Here is a 19,147-nt window from a genome sequence, read left to right as displayed (position 1 = left end):
GTTGGTCATTGAATAAACATAGCTAGAGCATTAGACTACGTACCCTTTTTCCCGACGTTTAATTTCTTGATGGTTTTGTTTATTTATTTATGATGAATGTATAGTATATACAATACGAGATATATTATAAGATATGTCAGTTGAATTTGTTTCTTGATCATGAAAGATGAGGAAAAACTAAGATTTTTGGGTTGGTCTTTTATTAATTAATATAATGTTGGAGTTGTTTTGTTCTATATATATTTTTGGATATTTTTTAGGTGGAACCTATAATTTAATTTATTTGATCACGAATCACCAAGGGAATCCCAGTTCCTTGATTCCTTTCCGCATGCATGACGTACGTGCCCTTTTCTTTCTCTCTTTTAATTTTTTGCACCAAGCTAGCTTTCCAAAAAAATTATTCCAAAAAATTATTATGCAACGTGATCCACGATTAACAATAAATTGTGGAGATTAATTTGTAAAAGCATTAATCTTTTAAAATATTCACGTGTTTGTATATATAACATGCAAAAGATCAGAATGTTATATATAAAAACATGTGAATATTATAAAAACTCCGCAATTGATAAATGAAAANAAAAAAAAAAAAAAAAAAAAAAAAAAAAAAAAAAAAAAACCAACTTTTGGCTTTATATAAATAATCGAAAGCATGCAACCAATTGATCAGCTAAGTTGATAATTAGAAATCCAGACAATCTCGGAATTAAAATCATTTTGTCTTAAAAATCATTCATGCATTGTATGGTTTTGATAGATAGATTTGGAAAAGTCGTAAGCTTTATTTCTTTCTAATTTATCATAGTGTCTATTTAGAATCAGTTTACCTATTTAATATATCATAATATTCCATTGTTCAATGAAGTAAAATTTATAAAGAAAACGGACATTAAAAATTGTATGTATTTGGATGGAAGAATTTGAAACTGAATTTCAAATTCATAATAACAAATTCATTAGTTATTTGATAGAATCAAAATGACAATGAATTTCAAATTCTAATTATTTTGTGAGTTATTGTATGAAGTTATTTCTAATCCAAATCGTTCATTTCAAACGTAACCTAAGAAATTATCATGCATGGAAGAATTTAGAAGAACTCACTTGCATATATACAATGTGATTCTGCACATATACAAAGTCGTGGGAATCTGCTTGAAGTTTCGTTTGATTTCGGTCTATACACGATTTTTATCCAGTTTAATTTGCAGATTGAAATTTCTGAACACAAATAAACCTGAATTGTTATTGTTTTGATTGATAGTCAAGTCCTATTTTCGATTTTGTCTCAGTATATATGGATTTGCCCTCAATATATAATAGGCACAACTCACAAACCACATCGGTCATATTCCCTTGCTTCGAGTCTAAAACTAAGGTAGAATTTGGATTCATGAATTTCAAATGTATTTTTGTCATTTTAGAACTTCAAACTCACCCTTACATATTTATATAGTATTTCATGTCTATTAAAATGGACCAAATTCTTCGAATGATAATATAATTTGAAATTCATTCTAATAAGTATAACTTTTATGTAAATAAATAATATATGAAATATTTATCTTCATATGATGCATGTCATCTACGACTCTATCAGCTTTTCCATGTATAATGATTAAATATTTTTCAAGAATCTTAATAAGTAATACATGGCAAACATACTACATATATATAATATATATGGGTTGAGCCGATCTATATCCTGTGATGAATAGATTAATCATGATCACACATCAAACGATGATTCATCCACTCAACACATGTTAGTGGATTAAAGACACTATGGGTGAAATAGACATTTCACTTATATATGATACAAGATTCAACAAAACTTTCTGAGTAATGAAACAAGCGAAATCATACTAAAGAAAGAAATATAACATAATCTACCATGTGCTTAATCCGAAAAACAAGAAGAAAAAAAAAAAGAAAAAGAGTACAAGAATGTACAGTTTCCATTTCCAACACTTGCCAAATATATTAACACTACTTGTGAGAACTCCCCACGTCCCCTGTGATCTTAAAAGTCACGAAAGGTTCTGACGCCCAGCAAGCCATGTCAATCACTCTCAAGGAATCATTCGGTACCAATAAAGAATAACGATAGTCACAAACCCAAAGATCTCCAATGCAATCTTTGGTGGTATGACTTATGAGCACGTGATCGAATCTTATGGCATCGCACCAGGCGTCATTCCATTCATCATGATCAGCAGAGATACACAAGGCATTGAAGGATAGTATTTCCGATCTTGAATCCTGGAAACACATTGAAACCCACACGCGGATCAGTTTCAGGAGTGCCATCGGATGAGAAGAAAGCCTCCTCATTTACGCTCTCCATTAGAACTTCCGAGAAACGACACCCCTTTTTCACTTGATAGACAGAGACCACGGGATCAAAAGATAAGGCCAAGCAATGAAGGAGCCAAACACGTTTCGCCATTTCACTGAACGCAGAGAAGAATGGCGTCTCTGGGATTTCACCCGAACTCACCAGATTCCTCATGTTCAAATGACCAAAAAGAGAAGCTTCCATTTTGGGATGCACAAGTTTCAGGTATTTTGCACGGCAAAAAGATGCAAACACTGATTTAGGCTTCCAAGCTAAATAATCCGCTGTTCTCACAAATTTCATCTCTAAAAACATGTCGAAATTTATGTTGGGTCGTTTCTTATGCTCGGACAAGGACTCGGGAAGGGTGGAGAAGTTGGGGTAATTGAAGCCATCGAACATTTCTCTACATACAAAAGATTCAAATGCAAAGCATTTATGATTCTTTTCCCAAAACGAAACCCCCGGTTCAATAGAGCTAGCTGCAGCATCCAAATCCCAGTTTGCGGATTCCATTTCGCTTGCTAGCAACCGCACAAAGGCCCTTACCGATTTTATCATTTGCCGAGTATAAGCGATGAAATGGCTTGGCCTTAAGCTTGACAACTGATTATTTTCAAGTTCAACGAACTGCCTGCTTGATTTTATTCTCTTCTCTATTGACTTGTTATCCCCATTCGCTTCCACCAATTTCTCTTTCAAAAAGGTGATTTCAGAGTCTTTAAGTTTAATTTGAGAGTCCAATTTCTTACTAGTAATCTCGTACGTTTTCAGAAGACTGTTCTGCTCCTGGATTTCAGACAAAAGTAGACTGGTCTCTAGAGAAGTTTCCTGCAACTGTTTTTTCAAGTATAATTGCTTCAATTCGGACAAATTCTTTAGCTCCAGTACGATTATTTGATCAGCAGATTGAATCCCCTCGACATCGTATGGAAACTGAGAAAATTGCAACTGAGCATATGCAGCTTTAAAGGAAGATAAACTAGCAAAAAGCTTCGCAAGAAACGCTTCCTTAACTGCCCTCTTCTGCTGTTCCTCATCATCATCATCGTCACTACGTAAAGAAACAGACATATCCTTCTTTGGATTCTTCTTTATCTTTTCATGGGACTTCGGCTTTTGGAATCCATCATCTGATGATACCCCTACCACAGCTCGAATGTGTAAAATCTTGGCGAAAGTGCGTGCCAAACGACCCTTACTCGGGGTGACTGCTGAATGTTTGACCGAATCCATCTGAATCAAGAAAATGAAGACAAAGGCAAAATTTGAATTAAGCATACAACAACCTTTTAAATAACTCAGAGGTGCAATGATGACAAAATGAAAAAGAAATGTGTGATATGATGATGACCACGTAACTATGCATAATGAGTATTTTCAAATAAAAGGTGAAAGCCACAAACTTTAACTCCTCAACCAAGAACATTAAAGGAAAATGGAATTTCTTTTACCTTCCCCCCCTCAGGAAATCCCTTGATCACAGGGAAGAGGAGAAAAAGATGGATAGAAGAATGATGACAAATAAAGAGGTGAAACATGGTCAAACCTTTGAAACGCGATCTCGCACGATGTTTAAAATTACGGTTGTACATGAGAAGCCAAAAATCAATAAACAAATCCAAAACCAAAAAGATCAGTTTGGTTTGCGATTTGTAGATGCCAATCTGTGCTTTGTGTCAAAAAAGAACCATATTCAACTTTTTTCGGTTTAAGCCAAAAGACTGAGCTAAACCTGGACCAAAACTGATTTAAAACAGAATCAAAACCGAAAATTTTTATACCATACACATGCAATAATCTAATTTTTTTGAAGAGAGGAAGTCCAATTTCTTTGATAAGGTTTTGTTTTGGACTTCAAATGAATAAAACAATTATTTAAACCAAAAATCAAAGATTTCAGTTTAAAATAATATTTAATTAAAAATAGAATTCGATTAACTGAAACCAAATTGCAATATTTGGTTTTTCATGCAATATTCTAGTTTGGTTTCCTTATGGAAAATTACTCGATCCGAAACTGATGTTTTTTTTATATTTACGAAACTGAGAACACTGAAACCAAACCGATTTACACCCTAGCTTTAAATTTTGAAAAAGATAGATATGTCTCAGCTAGGGATGTAAATGAGCCGAACTGTTCGCGATCTTTTCGGATCTCGGCTCGTTAAAAAGCTCGTTCGGGCTCGTTCGTTAAGCTTATCGAGCCGAGCCCGAGCCTTATTTTGGGCTCGACAATTTTGTTGAGCCGAGCTTGAGAGTAATGATGTTCGGCTCGTTAGCTCGTGAACATGTTCGATAATAGGTTCGTGAGCTCAAAATTGAGCTCGGCTCGTTTAGCTGGCTCGTGAGCTCGAGCTCGAGCTCGGCTCGTTTAAGTGGTTCACAAGCTCGGGCTCGAGCTCGGCTCGTTTAGGTAGATCGTGAGCTCGAATTTGAGATAATTAATGAGTTATAATATTAAAATAATTATGTATGATAAATAATAATAAATTAAAAATTAAAAATTATATTAAAAAACGAGCCATTAACGAGCCGAGCCCGAGCCAGGCTCATTAAACAAGATAAACGAGCTTGTTTAACGAGCCGAACCCGAGCCAGGCTCATTAAACAAGATAAACGAGCCATTAACGAGCCGAGCTCGAGCCGAGCCCGAGCTTCATAACTTCCGAACGAGCCGAGCCCGAGCTTCAAACCAAAGGCTCGTAACGAGCCCGAGCCGAGCCCGAGCCGAGAAAATATTTTAACGAGCCGAGCCCGAGCCTGATACTGTTCGGCTCGGCTCGGCTCGGCTCATTTACATTCCTAGTCTCAGCAAGAGAGTTCTGTGAGATGGATGTGAAATAAAAAAGAAGTAGCAAGAGGAATAAAGGGCTTGTGAAAAGTATGTAACCATCATTTGAAATATTATATTACAAAGTTTGAAGCAACACATACCCATGCTACCAAAATTCATTCTTTATACACACATGATAACAAAAGAACAATGGGTTTCCTTAAATTTGGTAGAAAAGTTTATTTCGATCTATTCAGGACTACTAGACTCTAGAGCTAACTGTATACAGTATATTCATATATAGTATTTCATCGATTGTACATATTATATTCTGGGAGGTAATGGAGGTTATCCAATATTCATTGTATTACAAAACAAGTGAAGTGAAGTACATTCAGGCACAACTGAGACAAAACTTAATCTCCACTAAGCACCAATAGGTCCCTTACAAGCTTCCATCTAGGTGATGAACAAATCAAATACCTTGTATATTAGCTAAATTAACTAAAAACAGCGTAAGTAACACTGTAATTGAATTGTTCCTACGTTACTTTCACGTAATAAATTATGTCAGAGGTGTGACAAATGCAGACCCTAACTCGCCCCGAGCCCATACGTCCATGCAACAAAACTACACACGACTGGATTCACCAAGAATAGCTTTGCATTCGTTCTAATCTTGTAAAAATAATGAACCCATGGCCAAAATAATCCTACATATGATCTTATAAAACTATCAACACAAGTTCAACAATTCACCGTGGGACGGGATATCACAAAATCAAAACTGAACACGCATAAACAAAAAAAGATGAACACGTCAAAAGACAAGTATCTTAGCCTATTTCGAATGAGTCAATGAGTAAAGTAGAACCGCCGAATGGCGCTGGTTCAAAACACCCAAGGTATATCGAAAAACAAATGACAGAACCACAAGAAAAGTGCGATTCATTCACATCATATAGCGACTCGAAGTTAATTCACATCATATAACTGACTCAAAAATGTTGCAATTGCCCTTAGCACAACCACGAACTAATAACGGGTATAACACAAGTGTCAAACAGAGCTAGGTCATGAAAGTCGCGGGAAAATCAGTTAAATGAGTAATCCAGTTAATTCAGAACAAGCCACAATTTAGAAACGTGGTTTTGGCCACTGGCGCCAATCATATCGATAACGAGGAAAGCACAATTGTCTAACAGAGGAAGTTCAAAAGAGGAAACAGGGCATTATTAGGCAAAAAAAGGTTCGAGTACTCAATAATGGACAGTGCACAATCAAGACTTCACATAATTCATTGGATTCCCATGGCCCAATACACAACACCATAAATCATTCTACAATTACAGGGCAAGTGAAAACACACTAGATGGCCACTCTAAAAAGGAAAAAAAATCAAAAGCGCATACAATCCCCCAGAGGACCCACAAAAATTTCTCGGCATTTATCTTATGTCAGCTATCCAACTGCAAGAAAACAGGTGCCTACAAAGATTTTAATCAAGATTCTTGACCTGCAATTCACATCAACGGTCCAAATACATGAAAAGACGCACAGTGTAACTTGTGCCAACCACATAAAATCATCCAACGGACAAAAACACATCTCCAGAATATCTTTCAACAATGGCAACTTGTGGCCCCACATCATATTCACTCATATTGGTGGTCATTCTCACTCACGTGAAAAATGAAATGGGTACACGTTAGCAATTGCAGGATTGTTTTCCCCGGGTTATAAAAACTCACTGTACTCCCACCAAATGGGCAACACACCATCATCACTATAAGAAACGAACGTCAAAAAATAACCAGTTACTGCTACACGATAAACAGTATTCATTTTTTAGCCATTGGACCAAAAATTACCGTTACCCCATTCGGGGGAAAATGTGAAATACTGTACCTCCGGAAAAACGCAGAGAAACAGCAGATTTAGGCTTCTATTCACAGCAATGTGAATCCCAAGAACCAGTAAAACACCAACATCATTTCATAATTGTTATTAGATCTCTGGGAGACTGGAACCCCTGAAACCAACGAGCAGAAATCCGTTAGCAAGATTTTAAACTTAATAGATATGCAGATTATAGATACACAAGCGTATGGGTTTTTGAAATTTGTCCAAACAGGACGGAGAAAGCTAAAATCTTTACGCGGAATAGAAATGTTAAATTAGCCCAAGGAGAAAACTCAATTGAAAAATCAGAAAGAAAAACCAGAACGCAGAACGCCAAGAGCTTGACTACCAAAAAAAAAACAGATCTTTCGCTGGTTCTATAAATAAATAAATAAAAATCTAATGCAGATGATACATGGTACGAAACAGGGAATAAACAAATAAGAGAGGAAGCTTCTGAACAACGACCATTTCAAATTTTCTACACACAAAATCCCTTAGAAAAAAACACGCCTCGCGTGTGATGAATAGAAACCCAGAACTCGAGCATAACAGAGAAAAGCACGCCAACCTTGGCTGTGGCGTAGATTTCTCAGAAATAAAGAACCTTCAAATATAAGTTTCCAGAGAGAAAAACGACGGAACTTTTAATAAAAGGGTTGGGATTTCCTGGAACTGCTAGCTCGTAAACTGGTTCCAACAAAATGAGATGAGAAACATCAGAGTTTCAAAGAATAGTACTTTTGTTCTTGCAGAGCGGAGAGACGAATGTGACGTGAAAATGCGGGACAGAGGAATTAAAAATACAGGGATTAATTCTTTTTTAATCGTTGTTATCATCTGGACATTTTTGTCATTTGGGTTCGTCAGACGCGACTGTGGAGAGCGGCCGGTTTATGACATATGGAGATTTATTTCTAGTCTGTTTTGTTTATATAAGATGATCCGGGTTTATCGTTTCATTGTAAAATAAAAAATATTTAAAGATTTCATATTTTTATATTCAATTGATATGATCGATGGATCATTTTATACAAACAAAATTGGAAAATCTACTTTTAATGTAACGTAGACTCGACCGAGGAAGAGATGGTCATTTCGTAAGTTCCGATGGCTTTGTCTGAAACACAGTGGGTGCACAATGTAGTCAAATGAACGAAGTGGACGGTGGATATTTTAAGTTTCTCAGTACGGCCTGATTGTGAACCGTTGAAGCAATTGATTGGAAAATGTAGCCAAAAGTTTGTACACGTAAGTGAAGCACGTGGAAACGCGAGGTACAAAAATTAATGATAAATCCAAATAATAGATATATGAGGCGGTGATTATTTTTATTTGGTTATGAAATTGAAAAGAAATGTGATAGAGGGGAGATTATGTTTAAATGTTTTTTTTATAGGCAAAAACTTGTGTGAGACGGTCTCACGGGTAGTATTTGTGAGACGGATCTCTTATTTGGGTCATCCATGAAAAAGTATTAATTTTTATGCTAAGAGTATTACTTTTTATTATGAATATAGGTAGGGTCGACCCGTCTCACAGATTAAGATCCGTGAGACGGTCTCACATGAGACCCACTCTTTTTTATAATGTTTTTTAACCTTGTAAAACAAATACGAGGATATTTATTATATTTTATAAAAGGTTCTGGTTTTATTCTTATACCAAAAGTTAGTCAGTCATCTATCGTAATATTTTTATTCAATTATGTACTTTTTTTTCAAGTTTTACCAATTAAATACACGAGTATTAGTTAAAAGTCCGGTAATGAACATCTAGAATAGTTTATAAACGACTCAATTATAACCAAAACGGGGCTTAACTATGACTTGTCCAATATATGATGAGAGAACTTGAGCTCTAAAAATATGTTAAGATTGTGACTTAGACCTGAAAAACCCAAACAGTTAGCTAAAGCGGTTGATTGTCTGAGTCCATACATGTAACTCTCGTAAATTTTATCCAACGATGTAGGACAACTAACAAACTAACAATTATAAACTTGGCTAGTTCAATTTCGATTCACAAAAATTTCTATTAGATAGTATCACTTGTCAATTTTGTAAGAATTATATCTTATTTGACTCGAGCCATGAAAAAAAATTTATATGCTAAAAATATTGACTTTTACTCAAAATATGAATAAAGTCTACTCATATTGCAGATATAGATCAGCGAGACCATCCAATATGAGACGTATTCATTTCGAGACCACTCTCCAAATTATGGGTGGCATGATCTTTCTCGGTTAAAAGGTTTATGCAATCATTAACTTTCAAATAAATTTGTTTTTTTGTTTATGGAGTTGATCTTTTATGTTATCAAAATTTTTGTTTTAATATGTTATATTTCTTACGATTTTAGTACTTTTCTCGATATGGTTCAGACTTATGTGTGAGACATCAACATTCTGGTAAAAAATAACTAAAATTGTAAAAAATTGAAAATATAAAACTAAGACTTAAATTCGATAAATATATTGCCAAAATTGTAAAGTGGGAAAAATACAAAATCAGAATATCATTTTCCCTGATTTTTTAAACTAACTCATCGCTTTAACTTTATTCTAGATTTCCTTCAAATTTTCAAAATTTCGGTCAAAAATTTTTTTTTTCATTGATTGGAAGACATTAAGATTTTTAACTTTTCTGTTCGATTTTCATTGAAACTTCGAGGGCATTTTGGAATTCCACAACAACATAAACTTAAATAATAAAAACTCGCATAATCTCAAAATATTATTATTTTTTTTACAAATAAAAAATTTAAGATTATTAAGTCAAGCTCGCATTTAGATTTTATCTCTTAATTCCATTTACCAATATATTTATTTTAAGTTATATTTCTTCATAATATTTACAGTTTTAAAGGAAAAAATACATCATCATTTATTTAATAAAATATAATTACAAAATTTTATAAAGGTAAATAATTCAAATTTATTTATATTTCCAACAAATCTAACACAATCCATCAGTACATTATATATTTCTTTCTCAATTTATATATTATTATTTGTGACCTGATCTTACATATTTTTCTTAATTTAATTTAATTAAATTACCATATATTAAATTTTATATATTATAATAAAATTTAAAATATAATAAAATATATACGCAGAATGCGTGTATAAAATAGCTGCTAAAAATATATAAATTACAGGCTTCTCATCCGAATGTACTCAAAGAAAGAAATCTCTAGATTTTGAGACACTGTGTGAATGGGGTATGGGATAATTGACTGACTCTCTGCTCATTGATTTCTTATATTTATAAAAAGAGTAAGTCTTTTGTGATATATTCTCATGAATCTTTATCTGTAAGACGGATCAATTTTACCGATATTCACGATAAAAAGTAAAACTCTTAGCATAAAAAGTAATATTTTTTCATGAATGATCCAAATAAGATATCCGTCTCACAAAATACGATCTATGAGATCATCTCACACAAATTTTTGTCTTATCCAAAAAGGAAAAATATGTTGAGCTAATTATTCATCCATTTAAAAAATTACTTTTTTATATATAAAAATCAAATGATGGCTTAATTATTTTCCAAAAAAATTAAGAAATTTGACTTAAATTGTGGAGTTCAATCTTGAATTACTATGGATGGTTCGATTATTTACTCAAATTGGCTAGACTTGTCGAGTCGAGCTGTATCGCCATGTAAAATAGATGGTTTTGGTCGATAATATATCGCCACGTCACGTCAAAATAGACATTAATTAATTTTATCCCAAACTTTATTAAAATTGGTAAATCAAAATTCAATGTTCCGCGATATTATAAATATTTTGTATACCTCCACTAAAGCTTGTGACAGAGTACAAATTAGAATATTAAAGTCTTATTTTTAATATTTTTATAAATAACAATGTTTTAAATAGAAATATCTTAATTGTTGACATGCAAGTATATTATTACAATTGAGTTAATTAAGACAAATCAAAACTTTGTAACATAAGGAAATTAAGGTAGCCTTGTCCATAAAAATCAAAAAATAAATAAGGATATAATAAATATCTGTTAATAAATTTTCTATATTTTCAAAATAATTAGATTTAAATATATAATTTATGGTCCACGTTCTCCTTTCGGTTCAAAAAAAGAGGTTAGTCATAGCCACTATTATTAAATGAAAATGTTTCTTGTTATAATATCTAATGAATATTTATATTCTTGAGATATGTCCATTATACTCATAATTATAATAAAAATTTATATTTTTTCACGAGTGATTGGATTAGAATATCTGTATTACAAAATCCATCATATCTCAAATAATTAATTCCGTCTTTCTAAAAAATTATTATTATTATGCTCTACTAGTCGATATCTACCAAGAATTTTGTTATTTAAAGACAATAAATATGTATGGCCCTCGTGCAAATAATGGTTGATGTAATGTGGAAAAAAGTTCTTATTATAATATTGTTGAATAAATGGTATATCACTTCATGTCAATATTTTCATGTATTAAATATACGAAGATCAACCAAATGTCATCGGATATATAAAACCGTTCATTTTGTTTCGAATTATAATCATTTGGCCCTCCCGTAAGTTGGAAATCGAAATCGAGATCGAGATCGAAACATCTCCAAAAATTAAAACCATAGCTCTGAAATGGGAACCACGATTAATAACTTGCAGTTTAATGTTGATTTTTCAGATTGAATGAATGAATATAAACGATTTTGTATCCCCAACTGTATATCAATATTAGGTTTAAAGATACCGAAATATACATAGATAATTTAAGGGAAAACTACATTTCTGGTGGTGTATTTTTTTCATTATCTTCATTTAGAGTAGGTCTTTTGTGAGACGTCACACGAATCTTTATCTGTGAGACGGGTCAACCATATCGATATTCACAATAAAAAATAGTACTCTTAGCATAAAAAGTAGTACTCTTTCATTGATGACCCAAATAAGAGATCCATATCACAAAATACGACTCATGAGACCGTCTCACACAAGTTTTTGCCTTTCAAAAACTAGAACGGTGGATTTGAATTTTTAGCCCTACAAATTGTATGATTTTTTTTATATATATTTTTGGTCTTATTGGAGGTGAATTTGTAATTTTAGCAATTCAATTTGCATGGTTTTTTTAACGTTTTTTTTTATCTAAATATGTCGTGTTTTCCGAAATTATTTTATATGTCGTGATATTTTTAAATAGTTATTTGAGAAAAAACATGACAAACTTTGACAAAAAAATGACTAAATTCAAGGTAAAAGACAAAAAATGCAAAATTTTCATTAACGAGATAAAAAAAAATATCTAAGTTACGAGACTAAAAAAACAAATACAAATTTACTATAGACAAGAATAAAAGTGAAAAATGTGTAAATTATTTATTTTTGAATGGAAATATTAAATTATTGGAAAGAGAAAGTTTTTTTTTAAAAAAAAATCATAGATTGCCTAGCTTTGAATATTATAATAACATGTTGACAACAATTTCACCTTTTTCACCTTATCGGTGAATTTGAATTTTTAGCCCTACAAATTGCAGTTTTTTTAAATATTTTATGTCTTATTAAAGGTGAATTTGTAAATTTAACAATGTAATTTGTATGTTTTTTTCATTTTTAATTTTTTTTTGCCTAAATCCGTCGTGTATGTCGAAATTATTTTATATGTCGTGATTTTTTAAAAATATTANATTATTTGGAAGGAAACATGACAGACTTTGATAAAAAAAAAAAAAAGACTAGAATGCAAGTTAAAAGATAAAAAAATTCAAATTTATCGTTAACAATATTAAAAAAAAAAATTTAAGTTACGAGACTAAAAAACAAATGAAAATTCACTATTAACAATGATAAAAGTGAAAAATGTGCAGATCATATAATCAAATATGTAATTATCCCAATAATTTAATTTAATCAAATTTAAATGTTTGATTTATATAGATCAAAGTTGGCCATAATTTATTTTTGAACAGAAATAAATCTTTATGATATTTTATAATGCAACTATTAAATTATTAGAAGAAGGAGGTTTATATGTTTAAAATCATAGACTGCCTTGCTTTGAATATATTCTAATAAAATGTTGACAACAATTTCATCGAACTGTCGAGGAGCAGTTCGTGTCACATAAATAGTTCAATTTTATGTGATGACGTTCACTTCTAGCCAATCGAATATCTCCAGGAACTCAATAATCATGCGATCATTTATAATTTATATATATCCCACCCAAAATGTAGATGATTGGGATTTAAAATACTTAATATCAATTAATATTACTGTATTAAAACTTAAATATCATGCTTAAATCCCAACTCAAAACTCGAAAAATATTTTTCGCCCTCAGAGTTAAACTCAAGTTTTAATCTGAATCCGAACTTGAGAAATTTCCTCTTACATGAGCTAATAATCGAGTTTTATATTGTTAAAATTAAACAGTGAATTATATAAATATGTTGATCGTTTTTTTTTTAATTTTGGGAAAAAATATTTAATTAACAAGACACAGAAAAATAAATAATATCATGCAATAATTACAATTTATATATTTCCATCTCTATTTGCATTTATGAAAGTGGAGCCCCGAATAAACACACCTCAATGTCTTGATACAATATATTTTTTTTAATTTCTGAAATACCCTTTAATAAGCCAACGACTTATAAGATCTTATATTTGTGATTAGATATAACATCTTCGTAACTAAAAAAATTATCTACTTTGTAATTATAAATATATTTTGTTAATGTTTAAAGTTATTAAGTCATGTAGTATAACATTTGTATAATGAAACATTATACAAGTGTTTTAAAAGGCGTCGCTTAAGATCCGTCCACACGGTCGTATGTCGATTCATTTTTTAGAAATGATGCACCTGGTTGTAAAAAAATAATCCGTCTAAATTAGTATAAAGTTTTTTATTTTTAAATTTTTTGTTAAAAAGATTGTTCAACATATTTTTCAATAATTTGTATCAGATAAAGATGAATAATATGTTTTTGGTCGAGTTTTGAATCTGGGAAAAAAAAATTTATTAAAAAAATATGAAGATGAATAAAAATAATTAGATTTTTATCTAATAAAAATTACGTAGTTGGTGGTGAGTAGTCGTCCACCTACCACTTACCTATTTTTCACTCAAACAGAATAACAACGATAATAATAAACCAAACCCCCATCTAATTTAAATGGGCTGGACCCTTTATTTGGGCTCATTGATGAGATAATTATGAGAACAAGATTTGGGCCAACATTGTTTTCTGGGCATACCCGAAAGTTCTTGTTTGTTAATATCATCAGCGGAACTGTGGCACAGTGCGAACTGAGTAGATTTCGTACTGTTCCCCGAAAGATTCACTTACTTTCTGTACTGTGTTTTTCGAAAAAGAGAGAGAGAAAAGGCAGTGTAAAAAAAGATAAATGCAGGTGTTATAATTTCCAAACTAACACCCAAATCATGACGGATTGAAGGGTTCAAGCTAAATGCAGGATTAATTAGTTGTCTTTAATCTCCGTAATTTACTTGGGCAGAGAAAATCTAAGCGGTCGCTTTTTCGGGGATCTCCTAACTTTTGTGGGAAGCTTTAACCAGGGTGAAAAAGTTATGGGGTCTGCCCTTCTTTTTTGCTTTTCTTTAGCTTCCATTGTTGTCTTCGTGATTCAGTTCCAAGCTCATGCTGCTCCTGCGGGTACTGATTTGACCCACGTTTCTTTTTTTGTTTAGCTCTGATTTTGGTTTGCGCTTCTAAGTGGAAAATCGTTTGCTCCCTAAATTTGCGAGAAGGAAGTTCGAACATCTTGATTTTAGTGATTTTTGGTGGGATCTTAACGTGTTTATGATGGTGGTGTGGTGTATTGTATAGGTTGATTGTTATTTTATTTGGTTTGTATCAAATATTTCAGGGCCATTGATAAAGCACTTATCCTCTATTATGAAATGGACCAAGTCCTCATCCAAAACACAACACCAATCGGGTAAAACTATCGGCGCCGTTGTTTTTTTTTTTATTTTTTTATTTTTATAATTCTTATTTAAATAGTTAAAAAATATTTAGGGCCATTGTTCTATTTTCAGTCTCTGTGTTGCATATGGACATTTTTTTAAGAAAGAGAGACGCATGTTGACATTTTAGGAAGCAAGAACCATGTCTAACTTTGCTTCGACATGGAGGAGTATAAACCGGGGATTCTGAAAGCTAATTCTAATGGTTACTTGAAAGTATGCTTGAACATGAAGCATAAACTAATATTTTAAAGGCCAATCCTGATTGAAAACCTATAGTCTATAATTACTTTCTGCTTTGTGGGATTCCGCTATCCTCAAAAAAGAGAATATTATTAATTTTTCAAATTTAATATCTCCATTTATTGTATGGTTGGAACGGGACTTCTTCTCTTGTTTGATATCATAAATGCTAGTTAAAAGGCAAATATAATGCCTGTATGTGTACATTATCAGTTTATTTTGGTCTTTTTGCAGATGTCAGTGTGCTTCAATTTGAAGATGGATATCTGGTTGAGACAGTTGTTGAAGGGAGCGAGCTTGGGGTTGTGCCATACTCCATCCGAGTCTCACAAGATGGAGAGCTCTTTGCTGTGGATGCGGTTAATAACAACATCATGCGGATTACAGCACCACTATCCCAATGTGAGTGAACCTCTTGTTTTCCCCCTATTGCAAAATTCAAAGCTCTCCCTATCCTAGATAAGGAAACAAGACAGCTTCTCTGTATTATAATGTTTCATCTCTGAGAAGCTGACGGTTCATTGTCTGTTGCGGTTGTTGCGGATGTATATATTAGGAGAAGGGTAGTTTGTTCTTTTGTATGGTTGCCTTCTCCTTCCAAGGTTGACTGCATCAACACCCTATCAAGTAGACATTATGGAAGTACAATTATGTTGGTTATAAAAAAAATTCTTTGTTTATTTTTACTTGCTATTCTCATTCTCTTTCATTGCATATAGAATTGTTCTTGGTTAGGATTATGCCTGAGACAAGGGCTGTGTGTTGCATCTATGTGAATAATAGCTTTTATTCGACACTGATAAATGAGAATAGTACTTGAACTGAATCTTTACCTTCCCTTGAAAAAATATTGAACTGTGTCTGTAAAGTGATTCTTGTTATCTTAGTTTCACAGATCTATTTTTCAATTGATGCAGATAGCAGAGCAAGATTGGTTGCGGGATCATTTCAGGGTCACACTGGCCATGTGGATGGAAAACCAAGTGATGCTCGTTTCCATCATCCAAAAGGAGTTACTATCGACGATAAAGGGAATGTTTATGTTGCTGATACGTCAAATCTTGCCATTAGAAAGATTGGAGAAGCAGGTTTATGCAATGTCAAGTTATTACCTGAGTTTGTTAGAGTTTTTTTTAAAAGACAAAAACTCGGGTAAAAGGGGGACCCATTTGGGATCGGAAGATTACCTGAGTTTGTTAGAATTGAATGTTTACCAACTATTGTGGTTGAAGTTTTATGTTATAAGATTGCTTCTGAAAGAAAATTGATAGACCTTAAGAAAAGCTAAGTGGGATTGTTACTACAGGTGTGACAACTATTGCTGGAGGAAAATCAAATGTCGCTGGATACAGGGATGGACCAAGTGAAGATGCAAAATTCTCTAATGACTTTGATGTCATATATGTCAGGCCTAGTTGTTCTTTGTTAGTTATTGACAGAGGTAATGCTGCTCTTCGCCAAATCTCTCTGAATAAGGAAGACTGTGATTACGAGAACAGCTCTGTTTCAACTACAGGTTTGTGGATTGCTTCCAAATATTTGTGAGCCCAAGTGTTCTTGCTTTTTTTTTTTTTGGGTCAAATGTTATATTCTCTCTATATTAAGTTTTATTGATCTCTGTTGTGTTCTCTCTTTCAAAGTAAAATGAAGGAAGAATTACTGCACTGGCAGAGTTAATGCGGGATGGGCAGGGGAAGTAACCCCCAACCTCATAATATTTTCAATAGATTCATTTTTTAATATTATATGTATGAAAATATCATTTCATCAGTTAATGTTATTCGAAATACTGAATCACTGTCATATTACTAGTAGTGGACAAATTCATTCTGTGGACAGCCTTATTGCTTATCAAGGCTGCCGAGTATGGAGAAGGATACAGGAAGGTTAAATATAGAGTCATAATATATATATTTTGTCAAGATGCTTGCAAATAACTAGGTATTTCATATTTGTACCATGATACCAGCATACGAGATAGAAATAGCTTGTGTATAAAAGGAAAAATTTATGTTGCAAGGAAGTCTTAAATGTAGTTAGGAAAAGAATATATTTCTTCAAGTTGTGCTTATCATCATCAAGCTAGTTGTTTCTAGTTATGTTTTTTTTGTAAATTTTGCACATTATATTCTGACCACATGGTATTTCATGCAGATATTTTGATGGTTGTTGGTGCTATCGTAGTTGGGTACACTTCATATATGCTTCAACGAGGATTTGGCTCCTCAATATTTTCCAGGATGGTACATTCTTTAATTCTCTCTTTGCTTTCCACTTATACTTGGTAATTAGAATGGGAAAAGAAACATTTTTTCATATATTCTTGTTAATCTTCTCTAAGTTGGGATGGTTTTAGCCCCACCTACTCCTCTGCTTAATGAAGGATTCATCTTTCTTAGGCTAAATCAATGACTCCGTGGAGTATTGGTTCCATTTTTATGAATTATGGTTTGTGGAAGGTTTAATTAATGTCCATCACTGTATATTTTAAGAAAATTGATTTTGAAGCCCATCTGACAGCTGTCTAACTAAGTGATCGAGTTTTCTGGGGACATGAATTTATAAGACGTGTTTTCTCTCCATGTGGAGGTATATCAGTTGGTATTGTTTTGCATCTGAATCTATCATTAAATCTAACTGCAGCAGTGGACTAGCGGAACCACACTTGAAGAGCAATCGGAAAGCCAGGAGTTGTCAACTCCTGTTGCCGTGCCCGTGAAGGATGAACAAGAAGCCGGATGGCCGTCTTTTGGACAGTTATTATGGGACCTATCCAAACTTGCCCTGGAAGCACTAGGTGGCATTTTTGTTCAATTCAATCCATTTGGCTCGAAACGAAATAGTTCCAAAAGAAACCTTACTCCATTGAAAGACACTCTTATCATGCCTGAAGATGAGGCCGATCCATCTTTAGCTCGAAAACAGAGAACTCCAACTCCCCTTTCCGAAACCAGGCAGACTCATGTTCCGGTGCCTAATGAAAGAATTTCAGAAGCAAAGCCTCCTAAAACTCGCTCCACAAGCTTTAAAGATCCAAATTCATCAAGCAAGCACAGATCTTCAAGGAGACAAGAATATGCTGAGTTTTACGGGTCAAGTGAGGTTCCACAGTATGGACAAGTCAGGCCTAAGAGCCAGAAAGAAAAGACAAAGCATCGTGTGAGAGAGAAAGGCATAGAGATGAATTTCGGAGCATCCGTGTTGGAGTCAAAGCCTGCTGAAATCAGTGCAACCACCTATGAACGTACAAAGTATGATCCTTTTCACCTCAGGAGCAAATATGGGGATTCATATCGTTATTGACATAGATCGTTGATGTATATGCCTACCTATTTGCCAACCCTCTAATACCAGGAAGAGCTACATCTTCTGGACGTTGCATTGGAAAAAACAAATGTTATAAGCGCACTCAGATGTTTGTTCAAGATTTTCTGTGTTCTGCCTGTGCTGGCTATGTACCTTATTCCTGATACCTGTTTTTAAAAGAATGGTTACGAGAGTTCCATTTTGACAGGTTCAGTTTCTTGTAAACCCTGTGTCCTGGTCATGACGATCCCTTGTGAAAGTTCAACCTAACTAATTGCGGGAAATTTTTTCCCAGAAAACAATTTTGCATCGGTTGGCCTCATCGTTTAAAATGTGGCGACCGCTGTTCCTTGACTCCTGTCATAAGTTTTTGTTTTTGTTTTTGATTACTTATATTATGACAAGTTAGTACCTCAAGAACTGGAATTTTTTTCAAGAACCGGATCTTTAAAAAATGGAACATTTCAATTTTTATTTTTTTCAAAGAGAAAGTACTAGGACATAATATGTGGCAGACCTAGTGAAAGATGATTGTATTAGACCACTTCCAACAAATACGTTTTTTCATGCTAATTTAGCATCTAA

General features: G+C 33.1%; 2 protein-coding genes across 5 annotated transcripts; one reads left to right on the top strand and one right to left on the bottom strand.

Annotated features, from left to right (window-relative positions):
* Positions 1 to 1,771: 1,771 nt before the first annotated feature.
* Positions 1,772 to 7,823, bottom strand: LOC140969694 (protein GRAVITROPIC IN THE LIGHT 1-like). Of its 3 annotated transcripts, none has more exons than XM_073431120.1 (3): positions 7,591 to 7,823; positions 7,026 to 7,149; positions 1,772 to 3,577 (listed from the first exon to the last, which is right to left on the bottom strand). In XM_073431120.1, the coding sequence occupies exon 3, from the start codon at positions 3,575 to 3,577 to the stop codon at positions 2,216 to 2,218; it is 1,362 nt and encodes a 453-aa protein (XP_073287221.1). In that variant the 5' UTR covers positions 7,026 to 7,149; positions 7,591 to 7,823; the 3' UTR covers positions 1,772 to 2,215. The 3 variants fall into 3 exon arrangements, with proteins under 3 accessions (XP_073287221.1, XP_073287222.1, XP_073287223.1); XM_073431121.1 differs by having other exon boundaries at positions 7,665 to 7,813; XM_073431122.1 differs by lacking the exons at positions 7,026 to 7,149; positions 7,591 to 7,823 and adding an exon at positions 6,116 to 7,018.
* A 6,522-nt stretch (positions 7,824 to 14,345) lies between these two features.
* On the top strand, positions 14,346 to 18,916 carry LOC140969704 (uncharacterized). Of its 2 annotated transcripts, none has more exons than XM_073431138.1 (7): positions 14,346 to 14,699; positions 14,914 to 14,985; positions 15,491 to 15,658; positions 16,174 to 16,344; positions 16,563 to 16,772; positions 17,411 to 17,499; positions 17,903 to 18,916. In XM_073431138.1, the coding sequence occupies exons 1-7, from the start codon at positions 14,615 to 14,617 to the stop codon at positions 18,557 to 18,559; spliced, it is 1,452 nt and encodes a 483-aa protein (XP_073287239.1). In that variant the 5' UTR covers positions 14,346 to 14,614; the 3' UTR covers positions 18,560 to 18,916. The 2 variants fall into 2 exon arrangements, with proteins under 2 accessions (XP_073287239.1, XP_073287238.1); XM_073431137.1 differs by having other exon boundaries at positions 14,347 to 14,699; positions 17,900 to 18,916.
* The last annotated feature ends 231 nt before the right edge of the window (positions 18,917 to 19,147 follow it).

This window comes from Primulina huaijiensis, unplaced genomic scaffold, assembly GCF_012295235.1.
Source record: "Primulina huaijiensis isolate GDHJ02 unplaced genomic scaffold, ASM1229523v2 scaffold42537, whole genome shotgun sequence".
In the NCBI taxonomy this organism is placed as follows: Eukaryota; Viridiplantae; Streptophyta; class Magnoliopsida; order Lamiales; family Gesneriaceae; genus Primulina; species Primulina huaijiensis.
This window is presented reverse-complemented; position numbering and strand designations above follow the sequence as displayed.